Source organism: Chrysemys picta, chromosome 12, assembly GCF_011386835.1.
Source record: "Chrysemys picta bellii isolate R12L10 chromosome 12, ASM1138683v2, whole genome shotgun sequence".
Classification (NCBI taxonomy): Eukaryota; Metazoa; Chordata; order Testudines; family Emydidae; genus Chrysemys; species Chrysemys picta.
Window position 1 is genome coordinate 38,206,899 of NC_088802.1, and position 24,117 is coordinate 38,231,015.

Below are 24,117 nucleotides of genomic sequence, written 5' to 3' on the forward strand. Positions count from 1 at the left end.
TGAAATCAAGAAGGCCAAATCACACTTGGAGTTGCAGTTAGCAAGAGATGTTAAGAGTAACAAGAAGGGTTTCTTCAGGTATGTTAGCAACAAGAAGAAAATCAAGGAAAGTGTGAGCCCCTTACTGAATGAGGGAGGCAACCTAGTGACCGAGGATGTGGAAAAAGCTAATGTACTCAATGATTTTTTTGCCTCTGTCTTCACGCACAAGGTCAGCTCCCAGATTACTGCACTGGGCAGTACAGCATGGGGAGAAGGTGACCAACCCTCTGTGGAGAAAGAAGTGGTTCGGGACTATTTAGAAAAACTGGACGTGCACAAGTCCATGGGGCCGGATGCGCTGCATCCGAGGGTGCTAAAGGAGTTGGCGGGTGAGATTGCAGAGCCATTAGCCATTATTTTTGAAAACTCATGGCGATTGGGGGAGGTCCCAGATGACTGGAAAAAGGCTAATGTAGTGCCCATCTTTAAAAAAGGGAAGAAGGAGGATCCGGGGAACTATAGGCCAGTCAGCCTCACCTCAGTCCCTGGAAAAATCATGGAGCAGGTCCTCAAGGAATCAATTATGAAACATTTAGAGGAGAGGAAAGTGATCAGGAACAGTCAGCATGGATTCACGAAGGGGAAGTCATGCCTGACTAACCTAATTGCCTTCTATGATGAGATAACTGGCTCTGTGGATGAGGGGAAAGCAGTGGATGTGTTATTCCTTGACTTTAGCAAAGCTTTTGATACGGTCTCCCACAGTATTCTTGCCGCCAAGTTAAAGAAGTATGGGCTGGATGAATGGACTGTAAGGTGGATAGAAAACTGGCTAGATCGTCGGGCTCAACGGGTAGTGATCAATGGCTCCATGTCTAGTTGGCAGCCGGTTTCAAGCGGAGTGCCCCAAGGGTCGGTCCTGGGGCCGGTTTTGTTTAATATCTTTATTAATGATCTGGAGGATGGTGTGGACTGCACTCTCAGCAAGTTTGCAGATGACACTAAACTAGGAGGCGTGGTAGATACACTAGAGGGTAGGGATCGGATACAGAGGGACCTAGACAAATTAGAGGATTGGGCCGAAAAAAACCTGATGAGGTTCAACAAGGACAAGTGCAGAGTCCTGCACTTAGGACGGAAGAATCCCATGCACTGCTACAGACTAGGGACCAAATGGCTAGGTAGCAGTTCTGCAGAAAAGGACCTAGGGGTCACAGTGGACGAGAAGCTGGATATGAGTCAACAGTGTGCTCTTGTTGCTAAGAAGGCTAACAGCATTTTGGGCTGTATAAGTAGGGGCATTGCCAGCAGATCGAGGAACGTGATCGTTCCCCTTTATTCGACATTGGTGAGGCCTCATCTGGAATACTGTGTCCAGTTTTGGGCCCCACACTACAAGAAGGATGTGGAAAAATTGGAAAGAGTCCAGCAGAGGGCAACAAAAATGATTAGGGGTCTGGAGCACATGACTTATGAGGAGAGGCTGAGGGAACTGGGATTGTTTAGTCTCCAGAAGAGAAGAATGAGGGGGGATTTGATAGCAGCCTTCAACTACCTGAAGGGGGGTTCCAAAGAGGATGGAGCTCGGCTGTTCTCAGTGGTGGCAGATGACAGAACAAGGAGCAATGGTCTCAAGTTGCAGTGGGGGAGGTCCAGGTTGGATATCAGGAAAAACTATTTCACTAGGAGGGTGGTGAAACACTGGAATGCATTACCTAGGGAGGTGGTGGAGTCTCCTTCCTTGGAGGTTTTTAAGGCCCGGCTTGACAAAGCCCTGGCTGGGATGATTTAGCTGGGAATTGGTCCTGCTTTGAGCAGGGGGTTGGACTAGATGACCTCTTGAGGTCCCTTCCAACTCTGATATTCTATGATTCAACTGATACCGGTACCGAGCCAGGGGTGACTACGGAGATCACAGCGGCGGCTTGCCTCTGGAGCATGGGACCAACATCGGCGGTGCTCCTGGTACCGGCATGGACATAACGTCCTGGGCCACCTGCAGGGCCTCCAGTGTGGAGGGAATCCAGACATCCGGGGAGGCCTGCTCCAAATGGGCCGGGCTACTCCATTTGACTTGAGTCGGAGGCCTAGAGGCCGGTGGGCATCGAGGGCTGCCCAACATGGATCTAGCTTCTGTCCCGGGTTTACTCCGGTGCTGCGAGGAAGAAGCCCTCTTTCTAGCCTTCTTGGCATGCCCCGTGGACGGGGAACGGTGCCGACTAGTCGATGGCACCGAAGGGTCACTGCACACCGACACTGCAGTGCCCGGTGCCGACTCGGAGCGACGCTCCGGAGCCAGGGTTAGCACTGACTCCATCAGAATAGCCCGGAGCCTAATGTCCCTTTCTCTCTTCATCCGAGGCTTAAACGACTTGCAAATCTTGCAGCGATCGCTGAGACGGATTTCCCCCAAACAGCTTAAACAGTCCACATGCGGATCACTCACTAGCATAGATCGCTACAAGTGTCGCACGATTTAAAACCCGGGGCACGGGGCATGCCCTGGCCCGGGTGTTCTAGCTAAACTAAACTAACTAAACATCTAACTACCTACAGGTACCATACACTGAACAAACAAGCAGTTTTGGGCACGAGCTCCAGCAAAGCTGGAGCAGAGCAGTTCCGAAGCACCTTCACTGGTGGCAAGAAGGAACTGAGGGTGGTGGGAGTCCACAGCGCCCCTTATACCGTGCCATGGAGGTGCCACTCCAGGGGTCGCTAGTGCGCTCCCCTATGGGTACTGCTAGGGGGAAAACTTCCGGCACCGGTGCACATGGTGAGCATGCACACCTATTGTGGAATACACATGAGCAATCACTCGAAGAAGAATGCTACCTTCTACTCAATGTAACGTGTGTGTTTTGAGTTATATTTGCTTGCTTTACTGACAAAAACTTTTTTTTATTCAGGTTAGCACTATGGAGTCAACAAAACTATGTTCCAGCAAGCTGGATACTATTCTGCTTCACACATCAGTAACATTTTCAGAATGATGTTAGAGGTAGAAGGAATACAGCTGGATTTTTACATCGCTTAGTTGGTAGTCCTGGTAAATTGGACAACCACATTAAATCTGATTTGAAAAAGTCATCAGGAGAGGATAATTGTGGCAGCTTTTAAAGGAATTCCCTGAGAACCCTCCCTCCGCCCCCATAATTCCCCAGTCAGCAAACTTTATTCTATACATAGCATAGATAAAGCAATCTCAAACCAGAGTCTCCTGGTATTAAGAGGGAAAGACATATTAAATGTGAAATGTCATCCTTTCTACAATCATTGGGAAAGCAGGGCAGCAAGTTCAACAAATACTATTTATAACTGTATGCATAACAACATTGCATTAAACTGCCACTACCATAATGAAAATTGAGACATACAAAATAAAACAGCAGGAAAGGCAAAGTGAAGCCCCTTAAATAAAATAAAATCAGCAAAGCAAGATAACTTCAAAGGCAATCATCAAACGGCAGACAGATAGGAGACGTCAGCATGAAGCAATACTGTCAGTAACTGCCATTGTTAGCTCACGAGTATTACTCTCTTCAAATGTGCTAAGAAGAATACCTTTACAATATCAACTGTCGAAGGTGGAAAGTATCACTCAAAAGATGATTTTTGGAATTTTGGAGACTGTATCGTTACCAGAAAGGAACTCCTTTAGCCAACTTAAGAGATGAACATTCAGGAATCTCTCATATCCCTCAGGAAAAGAAAATGAAACTTTCACAAAGCAAAACACACAGACCACTTAAGAGCCTACAAAAGAGTTGTCTGTTTAAGTGTGCATGCAAACAAATACAGTACACAGAGTATTAAGAGAAAAGGAGACTGGAGAACTACAGAATAAATAATCACAAAGGGGGAAATTTACAAAAGCAAAGATGATACTGCTTGGTTTTAAAGTTGTGAAAGCATTTCTGATAAACTCCACACAAGGCAATCCAGTCAGGTTACACCATTCTACAGCAGGAGGAGACAGAATTCCAAAAAGGACAAAACCATTTGTCTTCCTAATCCTTTTAGCTCCACTGTTAATTTCTGTTTTTTTAAAACCATTAGTTCTCCTATCCCACATCAGGAAGTGAGAACTTCTAGTATAACAAAGGCTACAACGCTGCTGAGAACAACAAGGAAAATATATCATCAGGAATGTTTACCTTCATAGTATTTGTTTAATAAAGCCAAAGAGGATAGAATTACTGTACCTTTATTTGCTGTCTTGCAGTGCTTGAAACAAGAGGCAGACTTCTTAAACTGTCATTTATCAACCATTGCCAGCCATCTGGAGCAGTAGAAAAGATATTCAGTATAATTTTAGTGACATAATCTTAGGTATATTGACATCTATTTATACTGGTCAGCAATTCATTAAAAATTACTTATTTTTCGTTGCTCTTTCTAAAATAACTGAAGGTGTGAATTACAATGAATGTAGTTATTTTGTTTCAATTCACTGAATACACACGCCATAGGGCTCTGTGTTCTTCTCCTGAGCCTGTAATGTGAGGAACACATAGGAAGAAACAATTTGTAACAACTTATTCAGGACAGATGCTGCTAAGGATCCAGCCCTTCTCAGGCCAGGTCTACACTACAATTTACTTTGGGGTAACTTATGTCGTTCTGGGGTGTGAATAATTGTCACGTGGCGACCACCCTCCCCGAGCAGCGTAAGTTACACCACCTAAGCTCTGGTCTGGAGAGTGCTAGGTCAATGGGAGAGCTTCTCCCACCAAAATAGCTACCACCTCTCGCAAAGGTAGATTTATTATGCTGACAAGAGAGCTCTCTCCCATTGGCATAGAGTGTCTTCATCAGACATGCTACATCAATGCAGCTGTGCTGATATAGCGCTTCCAGTGTAGACTAGCCCTCAGTCAAAAACAATCACCATGATGCAGGATTTCGTAGGTGGAGAGTACAAAAAAAGGGCATTTCATCAGGAACCCTCTATTTGAAGAAAAAATAATAAAGGTTACTGACCAACCCTTAATCAAGCAGAAATGCTGAAAAGGAGACGCTTATTTTCCCACTGCTAAATTTTATGATTTTCAGAGACTTTTTGACAACTTTAAGAGAAAGAGGCTTGTTTGGGGGTGACACAAACAAAAATTTTCTTAGTACACTGCTAAATGCAATATCTTCAACCACAGATTCGTGTACTTTTTTGAGATTTGTTAACCTACCCTAACACACTAACATCTTGTAATCAAAACTTAGTTTCCTTGGATAACATCACTGGCTCATACTATGTAACCTTAGAGAATTATAATTAGAATTATGCCATAATATAAGACCATTGTAAGTATCACATACCGATTATGGGATCCTCTCTAAATGGCATTTTTGAAAGTGACAACTTTTCAATTAAAGTGCAGACTGTGAGGGGGGAAAAAAAGGCAATTATATCATTTCTGAAAATAGTAACTTGCAATAATTTTGACAAAATGCAGTCACATACCAATACTGATGTAATAAATATGGTTATAAAAGAGTGTATTTAAAACAGAAGAGCAAAAAAATGTTGCAAATAAATATATTCTAACATTATAGCTCAAAAATAAATATGCAACAAGGAAACTGAAATGGAATTATGCTTGTGGTTCCAACATCAAAAAAGATCTTACGCTACAGTAACTGGGGTCTTTCCAGATGTGGTAGTCCCACTGTAAGATACTTAGGCATGTGAGATCAGATTTTATTTTTAATAGCTGTGTCTGTTGGGGCCATAAATGCATTCTGTGCCTCCTCATGCTCCCATGCGAAGACATAAAGAGTGGAGTGGCCAAGAATCTCTCATAGTTCCCTCACAGCTCAAAGCCCATCTTGGTTGAAGACTCCAAAATGTGGGGACTGGAGGACGGGTAATGGGATCTATGCTGACTACAATATCTCAGAGAAGGACAGTTACTGTAGGGTAAGTAACCATTCTCTCTTCTTTGAGTATGTGTCAGTGTGGACTTCATTGTAGGTGAACCCTAACCCTAACCCTATAGGACACTGGGAATGAATGAGGAGTTTCAGTTGTATCGGTCAAACAGTGATTGTAGTACTGCTCTCCCAAAACTGGCATCCAACCTATCCACTAAAACCAAGGAGCAATGTTTGACGAAGGCCAGGGGTATTACTCTACATAGCCACCTTATAGATTTCTGATAGCACATGCCTGAAGCAGGCAGAAGATGTTGCTTGTGCTCTGGTGGAGGGAGCACTTGATGTTCAGTGAGAGAGTACACAAGCCATAGCAAGACTTAGTGTGTTATCCATTTCCATAGCTTTTGTGATGAGATGGTTAGATCTCTAGAACACCTGACTAGGGCTAAAAGTAGATAGGGAAAAAATCTGAATGGTTTCATCCTGTCAATGTAATCTAATGTGTGTAATTTTTTTTTCCCCCATTGCCAAACATGGCTTCAAGAAGAAGACAGGCAGGTTGATTAACTGGTTTAGGTAAACTTCTGAGGACAACCTTAGGAATGAGCTTCAGGTGAGGTCTCAGCAACACCTTGTTCCTATGTAATGTCATATAGCAAGGTTCAGCCATAAGTGCCTGAAGCTCCCTCACGCTTCTGGCTGAAGTGATAGCCATAAGGAAGATCATCTTTCAGAGTGAGGTGATGCAAGGGGCATTCTGATAGAGGTTCAAATTGGGGCTCCATGAAAATCTAGAGTATTATTGAGGTTCCAGGCAGAGGGTGGGTTCTCACACTGGTGGCTTAACATTTGGTAACATTGGGTGAGAGAAGACCCAACACAATTGCACAGGTGCATGCCAAGCTGAAATTGCTGTGACATGGATCTTAATCGATGTTGAACAAAAGGCCAGCCTGCTATAAGTGCAATCAGTAGTCAAAGTGGACTTTGCATATCAAGAACCTCTTCCATTTAAAAGAATAAGTTTTCCTGCTCTGTATCAAGATTTCCTGGACCTGTAGGGAGCAGTCCTGGTCAATGGTACTAAACACCCAATAGCCACATCTTCAGGTGCAATGACTTCAAGTCTGGATGAAGCATCTGGCCATAGTGCATAAGATCAGCTCCAGGTGGTTTGGGAGCTCTTTGAATAGCAGTGCCATAGGATAATGCCTCAGATCCAGCTTCGGTGCCAGATGCCACCCCAATACCAATGATGTCTCCTTCACTACACTACCCTGATTCATCTCCAGAGTGGTTCTATCCTGTGCACTGAATGAGGTAGGGGTCCTGTGCAAAAAAATAGTATGTGATCATGTAATTAGACACGGTCATAATGCATATGATACCGGGGCCAAATTTAAGATTGCATCAACAATCTGAATACTGGCATTTCTTTAATTCTGAATACTTGACTTTGCAACTTTAACGTTCTTTTAATGTAGGTTGTGTAGATGGGTGGGTGGGATGTGCATGCGAGAGAGAGAGAGAGATCTTATATATACAGTACTGATATTGCAAGAAAACAATGGAATGCTGAGAGATGCAAAGTTGAGGTAAATAGAGTAAATTAACTAACATATATTGCTATTTTAATTCAATGAAAATAGCGCCAGCCAGTGAACATGCAGAGGGACACCTACCAGCTGGTCTCATTAGTTCTCCACCTAAACCCCTGGAAAATAGAAATGAAAAAGGTATTATTTTCAGATGATCAATTACTATATACAATTAGGTATGCTGCTTACTGGAACACAAGAAATTTTCAGATGAAAAGTATCCACAGAAGTTCAACAAGTAACACTCAAGTCTTCCCAAGATTAGGTTTGTAATCCCTCCAATCCCTTATGTTTGACCAACTCTCAAACAGCACTGTCCCATCTACTGCCTTAATTCACTACAAAATGTTCTATACAAAACCTTATTGTACACTCCAGCTTTTCTTTTCCAAAGAACACAGACCTAATTTCTCTAATCCTATTTGAAAAATAAAAGGCACTCAGGTTCATGTTTTTTTCTGATAGCCTCACTTTAGAAATACTATGGCCTTGTGGAATTTACCACAGGATTTTTCAGTCACAAAAATCTGTCACTATACTACAGTCTTTCCACTTGAGAAGCAATTGTTTGAAAATCTTTTCAAAAGATATTAGAACTTTATTCTCTAGTTTATTCTTTTATATCAGAGCATAAAGCTTCAAAGCCTCTTTGCTTAGTGTTATCTGGTAATAGAAAAACTAAGTTTAAAGCTTTAGAATACAGATACATGCCTTCTACATAGGATGGATTTTTGGAAGAGCTCTCCTACAATATACCACTCAACACAATTACACTGGTAGTCCAGGCAATGCAGACCTGCCAACCCTATAGGTTTTCCCATAAGTTATGGATTTGCAGACCTTTCTATGGGGAAATCTGCTGGGTTTGGCTGCTGTTCCTCATAACCCCTGCCTCCTAAGGAAGGGCAATCAATCCATTATTCAGCATTTCACTAAACTGACACAAGGTATCAACCTACTTATATTCTAAGTGTTACTGTAGTGTTGGCACTCCCTATTTCCCTCCCCCACTCCCCTAAAAACCCACACACTATCTGCAAATTTCATGACCTACCTGAACGTGCTTCCTTCAAGGTTTATAGATCAAATTTAGTCCTTAAACTGACTGCTGCAGTACCAGTTTCCATTAAACAACTACTTTCCATACAATTCTGGAGCCTTAAAATGCTAATTCAGTTCTACAGAAAATGACTTTTTAATAGAAGCTCAGTGTAATTCAATGAAATTCACTCACTGGGGTAGGAAATCCCTTGCAGGAGAGTTGGAATGGTAAAGCTCCCAGATCGCAGACCTAATATTTATTTGAACATGAATGTTTACTTCCACTTTATTTAGACCCCAATTAGAACCAAGTAACAGAATTTTGTTTTTAATTTACATGCAAATTCAAATTACTTTCACAGAATTATTTTTAAAGTCATAATTTTGAAAGAAATTCGGAATCTCCTTTTCAAATTACAAGGATAACGTTACATGGAGTATTTTAGAACAGAACAGCTTCTATGGCATCATAAGCAGTAAGTGTTATTCAGGTGTCTGAATACATCAATGTGGAAGTTTTCCAGAAAGTCAAGAACCTCTGCTGACATACAGTATTCCATATTAGCATTAATCTTGGATTAATGGTGATTTACATGGTCTTTGTTGAATGGAAACTATTAAACAAGTCCTGCCATGCTTTCACAACACCAGAATCCCAAAGAGTATGCTTCCCCCTTCCCAAAACTTAAAAACCTGCTATCTGATTTCCAACTTTACATGCACATATACACAATACCAAAACATTTCATACTTTCATTATATAAAGCAACTGCTCACTGATATTCATATTATTTGTTGATTCTGTTTTGACTTTAGGCTAGATTGTTAACGAACCTCTATGTGGAAAAGAATTTACAATCTTTTCTTCACATGTTACACATATAAGAATTTCTTCAGAGAAATTTGCAGCTCACCTATTTGCTAACAGACCTAGAGTGCCAACTGAAGATAATTAAACATACTTAAATAACAAGAATTAAAACATTAGTAGCATTCTCATGTGCACAAATTCCTCAAGTGGTACAAAAACACTACCAATATATATGATGGTCACCATTATCTATGAAGCATAAATGTTCTATACTGAAAAACGTTAAGAGACTTATCAAGACAGATTAAGACTGGAATCAAGTTTGGACATTTTAGCTCTGAAGTAACAGAGGGTCCTGTGGCACCTTTAAGACTAACAGAAGTATTGGGAGCATAAGCTTTTGTGGGAAAGAACCTCACTTCTTCAGATGCAAGTAATGGAAATTTCCAGAGGCAGGTATAAATCAGTATGGAGACAACAAGGTTAGTTCAATCAGGGAAGGTGAGGTGCTCTGCTAGCAGTTGAGGTGTGAACACCAAGGGAGGAGAAACTGCTTCTGTAGTTGGATAGCCATTCACAATCTTTGTTTAATCCTGATCTGATGGTGTCAATTTTGCAAATGAACTGGAGCTCAGCAGTTTCTCTTTGGAGTCTGGTCCTGAAGTTTTTTTGCTGTAAGATGGCTACCTTTACACCTGCACGTCCACCAATGTTATATATGCCATCATGTCCCAGCAATGCCCCTCTGCTATGTACATTGGCCAAACTGGACAGTCACTACACAAGAGGATAAATGGACACAAGTCAGATATCAGGAATGGCAATATACAAAAACCTGTAGGAGAACACTTCAACCTCCCTGGCCACACAATAGCAGATGTAAAGGTAGCCATCTTACAGCAAAAAAATCTGATGGGATTTGTTATGCTCATCTTCAAATGATGTGGAAACTAAATTAGGCTCAACTAGCATGGAACCAACCAAAGGTCACTGAATCATAGAATTTGGATCATAGGGGAAAAAAACAAAAAAACTTTTTTTTCCCCTGTAGACACAAGACTATGGGTGAAATCCTGATTCTATTGAAGTCAATAGTAATTTTGAAAACGACAGAGTCCTCACTTTTTACCTCCTTTTCAGACATCTGACAAAAAAATAGGTTTCCCTGAACACAAAGAAGCTGAGAACTAGCTGATCTACATGCTAGTAGAGGGACCTATCTTTCATAGCTACTAAATCTATTTGCAATCATTCTTCCTTCTAGCAACCACTAAAGTCTCATTAGACATTACCCTATTTCAAAACTTGAAGGCTGATATAAAATACTTTGCTTGTAGATATAAAATACATCACCACCATCTGAATATCAGTTTAAACAAAAAGCAGTTCTGGAAGACATAAGGAAGAACCAGTGTTGCTGGGTGTAAAATTATTTGAAAATTATTTGGATTTGTGGGAATTGAAAGAGCAATCTTTTCGCAAGACTGGAATTTGCCTCCCACTAAGTTTATATGCCTCAGAGTCTTTCACTGGGATGCATGCCAAGAGACATGCTTGCCCTGAAACTACTGAGATTTCAAAGACCTTTGAGGTTGTTAACAATGAGGCAAGCTTATTATCCTTAGCCTGGTACCTGCAGATACCTGCAGGCTGTCTTACCCTCTCAACAAGGTTGAAATATCCTAGACTTTTCATTGGAAGCACAAAGCTTTTGCAACACTTGAGCCATGTCTAGGAGGTTTGTTAGGGAAAAAAGGGTGGGATTTGGAATACTTGATTTGGAAGTTTTGTCACCCCAGTAATCAGAGCCATGATACATACTTATATTTCAACTCATTGCAAAACAGCTGTGCTTGATCAGCCAGTTCTTAAAAGTTAGGCAAGTCATCACATTTTGTTGCATAAGGATGCTGCAACAACAGCTGAACACATTAGTTAACACATAAGGAACGATCCCAACACAGAACACGATAGTCTAAACTCAAAATTCCATGTTTACCATATTACAAATGTGAAATACCTTCTTATATATGTAGCTATCTACAACATACAGACAGTCTCTGAATTCAAAGCAATGAGATCAAAGCAAAACAACATGCTGTATGTGGCAACAAATGACTCAAGGAAGTGGGAGTTGCTCTTCACTAAAAAGGTTAATGGTGGCCAGATACTCAACACAATTTAATATTAACAAGGAGGAAGAAATGCAAGCCAAAATGGGGAAAGAACAGGTTAAATTATACAGAGATAAGTTAGATGTATTCAAGTAGACAGCGCCCAATGAAATTCATCCTAGGGTACTTGAGGAACTAGTTAAGGCAATCTCAGAACCATTATCAATTATCTTCGAAAACTTATGGAGGACGGGTAAGGCTCCAAAGGACTGGAGAAAAGTCAAACATAGTACCTATCTTTAAAAAAGGGAACAAAGAGGACCCAGAGAATTAAAGACCAGTCAGCCTAACTTCAATACGCGGAAAGATGCTGGAACAAATTATTCAATAATGAATTTGTAAGCACCTAAAGGATATTAGGGTTGTAAGGAATAACCAACATGGATTTCTCAGGAATAAATCATGCCAAACCAACCTAATTTCCTTCTTTGACAGAGTTACTGGCCTAGGAGAAATGGGGAAGCAGTAGACATGACGTATCTTGATTTCTGTAAGACTTTTGACACAATACATGTGACATTCTCATAAGCAAACTAGGAAATGTGGGCTAGATGAAATTACTATAAGGTGGGTGCACAAGTGGTTGAAAGACTGTACTCAAAGATTTGCTGTCAAACTGGGAGGGCATATCTAGTGGGGTCTCAATTACTTGAATAATGTAGTGGTGAATATGCTGGTAAAATATATATATATATATATATATATGGACACCACGCTGAGAGCAGTTGCAAGTACTTTGGAGAATAGGACTAGAATTCAAAACGACCTTGACAAATCAGACAATTTGTTTGAAATCAACAAGATGAAATTAAATAAAGATAAGTGCAAAGTACTTAACTTAGGAAGGGAAAAATCAAATGCACAAATACAAAATGGGGAATAACTGGTTAGGTGGTAGTACTGGTGAAAAGGATCTGGGGGTTACAGTGGATCAAATATTGAATGTGTGTCAACAATATGATGCAGTTGCAAAAAAGCTAGTATTCTGGACTGCATTAACAGGAATGTCATATGTAAGGCATGGGAAGTAATTTTTCTGTAATTTTTCTGTTCTATTCGGCACTGATGAAGTCTCAGTTGGAGTACCATGTCCAATTCTGGGTGCCACACTTTAGGAAAGATGTGGACAAACTGGAGAGAGTCCAGAGGAGAACAACAAAAATGATGAAAGGTTTAAAAAACCTGACCTAGGAGGAAAGATTAAAAAACTGGACATGTCTAGTCTTGAGAAAAGAAGACTGAGGAAGAACCTGGTAACAGTCTTCAAATATGTCCCCTGAAGATAGGACAAATAGTAATGGGCTTAATTTTCAGCAAGAGAGATTTAGGTTAGATATAAGGAAAATCTTTAACTCTAAAGGTAGTTAAATTCTCCCTTCCAAGGGAGCTTGTGGAATCCCCACCATTGGAGGTTTTTAAGAACAGGTTAGACAAACACCAGTCAGAGATGGTCTAGGTTTACTTGGTCCTGCCTAAGTGCGGGGGGCTGGACTTGGTAACCTCTCAAGGTCCCTTCCAGCCCTACATTTCTATAATTCTATGATTAACACTACGCATCATGGCATATTCAGCACTGACTGAAACCTTGAAGGCCTAATAAATCCACTGTTAGTAGTATAAAAGCCAGAGACAACTATCTGGAAGAGGCACAGCAACTTCAGCTTGTATCAATACTCTACTCATCTCTAAATCACCATGTTACCCCAGTCTTTATGGCAAGATATATATCAGCTTCAGAACTGGAGTCAAGAGACAAGATACAAGTTAATGTTCAGAATCGCTCTTCAACCTCATGTTTCCTTCTCAATCATATGCAAAAAGATGCCTTTTAAAGAAAAGGATCATTATTTAAAATGTAACTTTATTCAAAGCTTCTTTGATAATGAATGCTACTACAATGCCTTAAATACATTACAATAACGTCCCAGCTAACAAGAAAAGGCATCAACCATACTTGTTTCAAGGTCACCACCACACAGACTGGATTTAAAGTGCTTCAAATATAATTAGGCTGGGATATTGACCTTGTTTCCCACATGAGATATCTTAAGACATAACTCTCCACATGTGTCATGTTTGAAGCTTTTGTTTGCACTAGGTAATGCTTAAAGTAGGTATGGGCATGTCAATTTTTCCCAAACTACAAAATATCATACACACACAAAAAGGTATACTGGACCCAGGGCCGGCTCCAGGCACCAACTGAGCAAGCAGGTGCTTGGGGTGGCCAAGGGCAAGGGGCGACACGTCGGGCTCTTCGACGGCAATTCGGCAGAGGGTCCCTGGCCCTCTCGGAGGGAAGGACCTGCCGCCGAAGAAGAAAGCGGCACGGTGGAACTGCTGCCGATCGTGGCTTTTTTTTTTTCCCCCCCTGCCGCTTGGGGCGGCAAAAACCCTGGAGCCAGCCATGACTGGACCTGATGCTCGGCTCAAAATAATGTAACTTCATTTGCTTTCCCTGGAATTACTCCTGATTTACATCAGATTGAAATCAAAACCAAGCCCATAGTATCTCGTGCTTAACTAAAAACATGCATGAAAATTCTTCAGCCAACCAGCACTCTTAAGAAAGCTTTTGGACAGAATTAGTCAATACCATGTCTAAAGGAAAGGAGAATGTAGGCAAATACTGAATTTGTGTAGACTTTAACTTTTTCATGACAATAGTAAATCTACAAAAACGTTTAAGTAGGAGGTAAGGGAGGAACTAATGTATGAAAAAATGATTAATGAACCAGAGGGCAGGGAGATCTGTCTTAACAGCATATAAAAATAAAGATCTGATTACAGCAAATGTATTACACAATATCTCAATTTCTGAGACAATGCAAAATCTTGTTTGCATATTAAAAAACATGATCTGCCCTATAATTCTTTCAGGCATAACTTAAGTCCACAGTTCATAATTAGGTCAGTTTCACTAATGGTAATCATTAATAAAAGCTAATTTACATGTAATACGAGGTAAATCAATACCCCATTTAGAGCATTAGGACTTTTACTAAATCCTAGATGGGAGATATTAGGTGTATGAAAAGACCTTGCGATATAGCTGACTAGCAAGCTCATAGCCTCTCAAAATGTACTTTACAGCTATTAAAACTTGTTAATTACCACTTTTTAAACATGCAACTCTTTACACTTTACCTCAACTTAATTTTCTGGCAGGCCTTTGAAGTTTTATTGTGAAACTAGCTTATTCATCATGTTAAAATTCATTAGCATCAGAAAAACTAAATACTTTATTATAGTTTCACTTTTGTCCAGTATTAAATATACATTTATGACATTCATGAATGCATAAAAAATCTTTTGAGGTAGTTGAAAGTTTAAGAACAGAAAGATGGAAATAAAATTTACTCAGGTGAAGCAATTTCATTTTCAACATTCTTACTGGGTCTTGTTATACCCTGAAGATTCCAGGGAGTCATTTCTCAAATGGAAAGCATTATGTGCAGTAATTACTCATCATCAAACAAGTTCAACTTGTTCCACCAAGTGCTTGCCTAGTCATACCTAAGTCAAATTGCTGGTTTGCTTTTAGAACCTGAACCAAAGGTTTATTTTTCTTAAGCAATTTTAAACAATTTTTTTATCCATAACAATAATATTTTTAAAATGTGCATTAAATTAGGCATATCTGTCTTGTATACAACTATTGCTTAGTGCAAATTATGGTTAATCGGTATGCTACTTGACAGATAATTAAATTTAGAAGCCTTATCTGTGATGAAAACATTAGTAGGCATCTTATAACACCAGTAAGTGCAAGATGTGCACTTTGTGACAAAAACAAAATTATACCCAAGCTCCACCCTGGCATTAAAGAATTTATAACAGCCAAAACAGCCACCCACAAAGCCACTATAACACGTAGCATCAGTGTTATAAACTAAGGCACACTAAGCCATGAACTAGTAGAAGCTAGCTCAAATCAACAAGTATGGCCTTTAAAAAGCAAATTTTAGTAGCTTGAAACTTTGACAAATCCTAATGTGTTTTCATGGAATGGGAAAAATTTTAAGTAATGTCACTGTCATAGATATTCAATTCTAAACTACAAATGCACCAAGAGAAATAATACAGCATCTTACAGTCAGATACACCATGTCCAAAGAGCTCAGCAAGACAAACATCAAGAACATACACCGCAGTTTTACTTAACACAAGTTGTTGATTTGGATATTGATTCCCTTAGATCAAAGGGCCAAAACTTGAAGCCTGATTTCAGTGTTAACTCACTTTTTATCCAAATTCTCACGCAAATTACCCTTTACTTACTAGAGGATTTACTGAATAAGAACTGAATGAAAAAGAAACAATTCAATAAAGCTTCTATCTGGCCCAAGAATTGAAAAACAGAATTGAACTTCTTGTAGCACTGCTGACAATCTATTACACTGCTCTACAGCCAAAATGCTTCTGAAATAAATGTACTAAACTTTACTAATTCTGGGTCACTGAGAACCAAAATGATGCTTAAAATTGTTGATTGGCTCTAGTTTTCAAGATATGCTATTGGGTCAGTATATACGACCCTTGACTTGGGAATGGCAGAGGATAAGTGAGTTATAAAGGGAAGGGATCTCAATTTAAACCAGAAATGACTAAAATACATCTTTGACTGGATCTATGAATAAATCTATGACTGGGTTTGGACAGTACTTGCTTTTTAGGCAAAACAATGAATGATGCAATCTGAAGCTGGTATTGCATCATACATGATATGAATTGCATCATGTTATTCCTAGAAGTCATGGATGATGCAATGATAACGAAGCTTACATCACTCTGCTGAACAAATTGCCCTATATCAGTTATAGAAATCATACAGTGTCGTGCTCTCTTATTTGTCAGTGTTTGATTTTGCAAAGGGACACATTTCTGTTTAGCCAAAGTGAGCAGAGATGCCTCGTACTTATGTGAACAGTGCAGATATCTTCTGCTATGTTTGTGGTGAAGTGACTTTTGCATCACAAAAGCGCAGTATAATCACTATGGTTAAGAAAGCCTATCACCTTTATTTTGGCTGCAAAACTGGAGATCAGGACAAGAGGCGGGCCCCACACATATGCTGCAACACTTGTGCAACAAAATCTTCGCTAGTGGTTGAACAGGAAAAGGAAATCTATGCCTTTTGCAGTGCCAATGATTTGGAGAGAGCCAACAGATCATACCAGCAATTGTTACTTCTGCATGGTGCCTCCAGTTGGGAAAGGTGTGTCAAAGACGAAAAAGTGGACTGTGCATTATCCAAACATTCCATCAGCTATACACCCAGTACCCCACGGAGAAGGACTGCCGGTTCCTGATGCACCAGAATCATTCTCACTTGAGTCAGATGAGGAAGAGGATGAAATTTCTGCTCCTGAACCATCAATGTCACAGGACCCACATTTTCTCCCATCCTCCTCCTCTGAACCACACCTCATAACACAAGATGAACTGAATGACCTTGTCAGGGATTTGGAACTACCCAAGAGTAAGGCAGAGCTGTTGGGCTCCAAACTACAGCAGTGAAATCTCCTGGCAGGTGATGTTAGGGTTTTCATGTTCCGTGACCATCAAAAGGATCTTGTCCCATTCTTCTTCATGGAAGGTGATCTTGTAGCCTGCAACAACATCGATGGTGTGATGGCAGCCCTCAACATCGTTCACAATCCAGATGAGTGGAGACTGTTCATTGAGTCATCGAAGACGAGTCTTAAAGCTGTTTTACTGCCTAATGGCAATGTTTTGCCATCAATTCCAGTTGGTCATGCAGTCCACATGAAAGAAACCTATGACAACATGAAACAACTTTTGAGGTGGATAAACTATGACCAACATCAGTGGCAGCTCTGTGGCGATTTGAAGGTTGTTGCTCTCTTGCTTGGTCTGCAGACTGGATAACAAAGTACTGCTGTTTTCTCTGCGAATGGGATAGTCGTGCAAGAGATTCCCACTACATCAAGAAAGATTGGCCACTCCGACAGTCAATGGAGCCTGGGAGGAAAAGTGTTCAGCATCCACCACTTGTTGAATCAAGGACGATTTTGTTACCACCCTTACACATCAAGCTGGGTCTGATGAAGAACTTTGTCAAGGCCATTGACAAAACACAAGCAGCTTTCAAGTACCTCCGTGGAAAATTTCCAAGGTTAAGTGAAGCTAAGATAAAGGAAGGTGTCTTTGTTGGTCCTCAGATTTGTGAACTTCTTCGAGATGATGCATTTGACCATGCACTGCGTGGCAAGGAAAAGATGGCATGGAAAGCCTTCCAGTTAGTGGCAAATTTTCTCGGAAACAACAAGGCAGACAACTACAGGTTGTTGGTGGAGAACCTCCTCAAGGCATACAAAAGCCTTGGTTGCAACATGTTACTAAAGATACATTTTTTGCACTCTCATCTAGATTTTTTTCCACCGAACTGCGGAGCAGTGAGCGACGAGCATGGCGAGCGATTTCACCAGGACATTGCAACAATGGAGAAACGCTATCAGGGCAAATGGAGCCCATCAATGCTTGCAGGCTATTGCTGGACAGTAACAAGAGATGCTCCATTTAATGAATACAAGAGACAAGCCAAGAAGCGCCGAGTAGACACTGAATAGGACTAAACTATGTACAGAATAGTTTTTTGCCTTTTGTTGCATAATAAATTTTATTTATATAACCCTTTTGCTGATTTTTAAAGTGTTACATAAACAGGACAGGTGAAATATTATCATGTAAAGCAACCATAAACACATGAAAAGACCTAGGTTTACAATTTATGATTAAAACTCTATCTACACAATATACATAGACATAAAATGTAAAAACTTAAATATCTTAGAAACAGTAGCCAATCAGTTGTTTTAATGGTCATATTTGAATTCAGCACATCAAAATACATTATAAATAGCACATTTTATCTCTGAAGCAGACGACTTCTCAAAAATTGTAGACCAGTGTTACAAAAGGATTCATAGATTCTAGAACTGGAAGGGACCTCGAGAGGTCATTGAGTCCAGTCCCCTGGACTCCACAACCTCTCTAAGCAATTTATTCCAGTGTTTAACCACCCTGACAGTTAGGAACTTTTTCCTAATGTCCAACCTATACCTCCCTTGCTGCAGTTTAAGCCCATTGCTTCTTGTTCTATCCTTAGAGGCTAAGGTGAACAAGTTTTCTCCCTCCTCCTTATGACACCCTTTTAGATACCTGAAAACTGTCCCCTCTCAGTCTTCTCTTTTCCAAACTAAACAAACCCAATTCTTTTAGCCTTCCTTCATAGGTCATGTTCTCAAGACCTTGAATCATTCTTGTTGCTCTTCTCTGGACCCTCTCCAATTTCTCCACATCTTTCTTGAAATGCAGTGCCCAGAACTGGACACAATATTCCAGTTGAGGCCTAACCAGCGCAGAGTAGAGCGGAAGAATGACTTCTCGTGTCTTGCTCACAACACACCTGTTAATACATCCCAGAATCATGTTTGCTTTTTTTGCAACAGCATCACACTGTTGACTCATATTTAGCTTGTGGTCCACTATAACCCCTAGATCCTTTTCTGCCGTACTCCTTCCTAGACAGTCTCTCCCATTCTGTATGTGTGAAACTGATTTTTCCTTCCTAAGTGGAGCACTTTGCATTTGTCTTTCTTCAACTTCATCCTGTTTACCTCAGACCATTTCTCCAATTTGTCCAGATCATTTTGAATTATTACCCTATCCTCCAAAGCAGTTGCAATCCCTCCCAGTTTGGTATCATCTGCAAACTTAATAAGCGTACTTTCTATACCAATATCTAAGTCATTAATGAAGATATTGAACAGAGCCGGTCCCAAAACAGACCCCTGCGGAACCCCACTTGTTATACCTTTCCAGCAGGATTGGGAACCATTAATAACAACTCTCTGCGTATGATTATCCAGCCAGTTATGCACCCACCTTATAGTAGCCCCATCTAAATTGTATTTGCCTAGTTTATCTATAAGAATATCATGCGAGACCATATCAAATGCCTTACTAAAGTCTAGGTATACCACATCCACAAGACTCGTTATCCTATCGAAGAAAGCTATCGGATTGGTTTGTCATGATTTGTTCTTTACAAATCCATGCTGGCTATTCCCTATCACCTTACCACCTTCCAAGTGTTTGCAGATGATTTCCTTAATTACTTGCTCCATTATCTTCCCTGGCACAAAAGTTAAACTAACTGGTCTGTAGTTTCCTGGGTTGTTTTTATTTCCCTTTTTATAGATGGGCACTATATTTGCCCTTTTCCAGTCTTCTGGAATCTCTTCCGTCTCCCATGATTTTCCAAAGACAATAGCTAGAGGCTCAGATACTTCCTCTATTAGCTCCTGGAGTATTCTAGGATGCATTTCATCAGGCCCCGGTGACTTGTAGGCATCTAACTTTTCTAAGTGATTTTTAACTTGTTCTTTTTTTATTTTATCTGCTAAACCTATCCCCTTCCCATTAGCATTCACTATGTTAGGCATTCCTTCAGACTTCTCGGTGAAGACTGAAACAAAGAAGTCATTAAGCATCTCTGCCATTTCCAAGTTTCCTGTTACTGTTTCTCCCTCTTCACTGAGCAGTGGGCCTACCCTGTCTTTGGTCTTCCTCTTGCTTCTAATGTATTGATTTAAAGTTTGAGGATTTGAGGATGGAGAAAGTAAAAATATAATTTGACCATAAGGCAACCTTTTGGCCATTTTAGCACTTTGTAGGATAAGGAGAGATTACAAATCACTTCTCTAGACTAAGTTCAGGAATGCAGAGCTCAGGCATAGTAATGAGGAAGAAAAACTACAAATTATTGAAGTTGTGGACTAGCAAATATGCTGCTCTATTTGGAGTTTTTTCCCCTCACTCTTTGGCTCTGTCTATCCCAATCCCATCTACAATACAGCATCAAATGCAGTTCTCACCACCTTTTAATTAGGATTGACCACATAACATGCATCAACAATCCTAATTCCAGCTCAACAACACTGGTTTAGTAAGAACAAAGTCCTAGGTCTGGGCAGGGTCAAAAAGAATTTGAGTTTTCCCTTCCGTGAATTGAGGTTCTAAGGTAAATTAGATGTAACATACCTATGTTACTCAACTTTAAAAAGCTGAATTTCAAATATTTATTGGGTTTAAACAATATTAATTGCCACAATAGACAACAACTGTTTTAGTTTCAAATTTCTTACCTGTACAACTGACGACTGCAAAGCTGCAATAAAACAGATGAAAACATTTGATTTATAAATTGAGTCTTTTCCCCTCAGCCTAATGTGATTCTTGTGTAAGACGTATTATGTAACAAAAGTGTTTCTTTAGGACTTGGGAATTCAAAGGCATAATTTGAAAAAAAAAAATGTTGGTATTCTTTCACAGAACTAATTTTCAAAAACATATAAACTTTACAAATCTAGTCAGAATTCATACTCAAGGCAAACAAATATAGTTCTTTATTACCATCATTCCACAATCTGTTTGCTTCTGTATTTACACTGGCAGCTAGGTGCACTTTTTTGAAACATTTGCTTTCAAAAATTTGGTCCTTTTAAATAAAGATTCTACATTGCAGAGTTTGAAAGAATACAGAAAAAAACCTCTGCTCCTTACAAGGGACAAGTGGAAACAGACGGGATGCACAAGAAAACAATGCTAGACAGCATGACAGGCTGTGGTCTCATCACTAACCACTGCCAAGTTTTTCCGTAGGCATCACAGCAAAGAGAGTTTTAAGGAAGGATCAGAAGGAGGACAATGAGGTAGCTTCATGGATGTTTATGGGCAGTAATTCCTATGCATGAGGGGCAGCATACGAGAAAGTACAAAGGTGTTTGTTTGAAAATTTAATACGCAGGCAATGAAGGCTGGCCGTACTAGCCAACCGGAAGTAGGAGTTGACACCTCAAAGCATATGAAAGATGATATACAGCATGTAATTAGGCTGTGAAATGTCCTTAAAGTAAAAACAAGCAGCTTACATTTGATGCAATGAAGAAAGGGTAGCAAGAGGAGTGATGAAAAGAGAGGGTGAAAGCGAAGAGCCAGGAAAGTGATTTTGAGGGAGCATTTCGAATGGATGTGGGTGGGACAAAATTACATTTGTCAGGGCCAGGGAAGAAAATGTTGCAAGATGATGAGAGCCTGGATTACATTAACGCTGTGTGGATGGACAGGAAAGGCCATATCCCAGAGATGTCATACAGAAAGAACCTGCAACATTGAGACACAGCCTGGATATGAGAATCTAGAGAGAGGCCTACACTGAAGATCAAAAAAGGAGTGCCGGGGGAGGGCTTGCAGGGAAGATTAGGAGATCTATTTGCCATGCTGAGCTTGAGCTAGTGGCTGGACATCCACAAGGAGATATCAAAAAGTCAGGCCAAGTTTTTAGTCTGGAACAGAAAGAGACGGGGCCAGAATAGATGTAGAACTGTGAGTTGTCCTATGGATGATAGCTGAATGTATTTGCGAAGGAGATAACCCAAAAACAAGGTGTAGCAAGAGAAGAGAAGTAGACCAAGGGCAGTGCCCTGCGGAACTCCCACAGAAAGTTGGAGAACAGATGAGGAGGATCCTCTGAAGAAGATGCTGGAGGAGTAATTAGAGAGGTAAGAGAAGAACCAGGAAAAAAGTGAGTCCTGGAAGCAAGGGAGGATAAGATTTCAAGAGGAGGAGTGTGGTTGATTATGTCAAAGCAGTTGACAGGTTAAAGAAAAGTAAGTCATTAGAGACTTTGGTAACAGCCATTTTAATTAAATGCAAGGGACAGAAACCAGATTTGGAGAGGGTCTAAGAAGGAAGTGGAAGAAAAGAACTCATTCAGTGAGTTTAAGGAAGAAGGTAGATGGGGCAATAGTTGCAGAGTCAAATGGGGTCACTGGTGGGTTTTCCATAAAAGATGGGAGAGACTAAAGCATGCTTGTGTTGTGAGGGGAAAGAATGACTAGAGAGTGAGAGATTAAAGAGAAGGGCAAGGAAGGGGATGAGAGTGGGTGCACGGGAGGTGAGGAGATCGGATGGGGTTACTGGAGTAAATGGAGGGGGTTGAGGAGGAGAGCAAATAACAAACAAGAGAGAAGAAGAGTTGGAGAGGAAGGGCAGGAGGTGAGATGGAAGGGAGAAGTTCATGTGGTATTTTGCAGATTTTCTTATTGAAGAAGTGAGAATCTGTACAGAGAGAGAAGTGGGGGCAGAAGGGTGCCAGGGTGCAAGGAGGGAATCAAAGGTGGTGAAATGGCAGCTGAGATTTCAAATATGGGATTGAATTAGGATAAAGAAGTAGAGTTGCTTAACTAGGAAGATGGCAGAAGTCAAAGTGGAGAGAACAAATCTGTAGTGAAGTCAGTCAGCATGATCACAGGATTCCCACCAGACACACTCAGCAGCAAGAGAGCAGAAGCGGAAAAAGAGGATGTCAGGAGGAGGCCAAACATATGCAGGATTTGGGGGAATTTTTTTAAAAGGGAAAAAAAAAACCACCTTTCAGCATCCTTTGTATAAAAATGAAACAACACACTTAAGAGTCCAACAGCTATTTATACTTGGCACAAACCTCCAAATGGATCTGCTTAAGTCCCTCCAACGATTTTTCATTGAAATAACTCGTAACTGATCTGCAATGTTACAAAATGATTTTAAGTCCAAACATGGCAATTTCCTGAACTTATATTCAGAAACAGCCTCGCCTTAACAGACATATGTTGTACTTTTAAAGTGACAGAAAAAACTTAAGTTTATGACTAAGTGATTCTCGGAACAAATGTGTAACATTCATTCATGTTCATTAAACGGGTTTAGGAAACATACAAACAGCCTATTTTCCTACAAGCACTTAGAAGTATTATTTCTGCAGAATTATAAAATAACATTTTGGTAACAGAATAAGGCTATATGTAATGACATAATACTAACATTTTTCCCAATTTGGTTTTACCTTTAAGCAATAGCATTTTTGCATTCCCACTATTGTAATATTTAAATTGTCTGCCTCAATTTCTAGTACTACAATTGCCAAATGACACTTTCTCTAGATTTTCACTTTAGTTACAGACCATGAGACAGGTTTCTCAGAATCTCTGAGTAGAAAGCATACTCCTCCAGAAAGAGGATTTTTTTCCACTCACCAGCCACGTCCCATTTTAATTGGTGGCAAACATAAGCCAGCTCAAGACTGATAGTTTTGCTTACTCCTTTAATTCCTATTATTTTATTTAATTCATCCAAATTCACTACCTTTAATAGATTTTCTTACAAAACACACTTAGCTTCTATGTACTATCATTACATTAATAAAATAATTACATTAAGTACCACTGTTATACTGCTGACATGCACAAGTACTTTTTGTAACAGTACATCTGAACAACTTCAGGGGTCAAAAAAGCAGACTTATTTACCACCTAGTTACCTCTTGTTCCCCTTCCTAAGTTCAGCTCCCCTGGGATACAAGAGTTAGGTTGGATATCAGAGCTTTGGAAGAAATGAGACAAACTAAACAAACAAAATTCTGTAAATGCATTTGATTAATAAACACCTTAAAAATTTTACAGAATTTTGTTTCTTTACTTTTATTCAGCTTTACATTCAAAGGCCTATCTGCTGCTTTGATCTTGTGTAATTATTTATACCTATCAGTACAGAGTAAATTTAAAATGCT

General features: G+C 40.1%; 1 protein-coding gene across 6 annotated transcripts in view; it reads right to left on the reverse strand.

Annotated features, from left to right (window-relative positions):
- The window catches only part of TBCD (tubulin folding cofactor D), a 268,348-nt gene that overhangs the window by 89,730 nt on the left and 154,501 nt on the right, over nucleotides 1-24,117 (reverse strand). For all 6 annotated transcript variants that reach the window (XM_065563362.1, XM_065563361.1, XM_042841194.2 and 3 more), the window contains exons 22-26: nucleotides 23,014-23,074; nucleotides 20,654-20,676; nucleotides 7,539-7,570; nucleotides 5,299-5,361; nucleotides 4,188-4,264 (exon numbers count right to left, since the gene is read on the reverse strand). In XM_065563362.1, coding sequence (XP_065419434.1) covers nucleotides 4,188-4,264; nucleotides 5,299-5,361; nucleotides 7,539-7,570; nucleotides 20,654-20,676; nucleotides 23,014-23,074 — 256 coding nt within the window. The remainder of the gene's footprint in view (nucleotides 1-4,187; nucleotides 4,265-5,298; nucleotides 5,362-7,538; nucleotides 7,571-20,653; nucleotides 20,677-23,013; nucleotides 23,075-24,117) is intronic.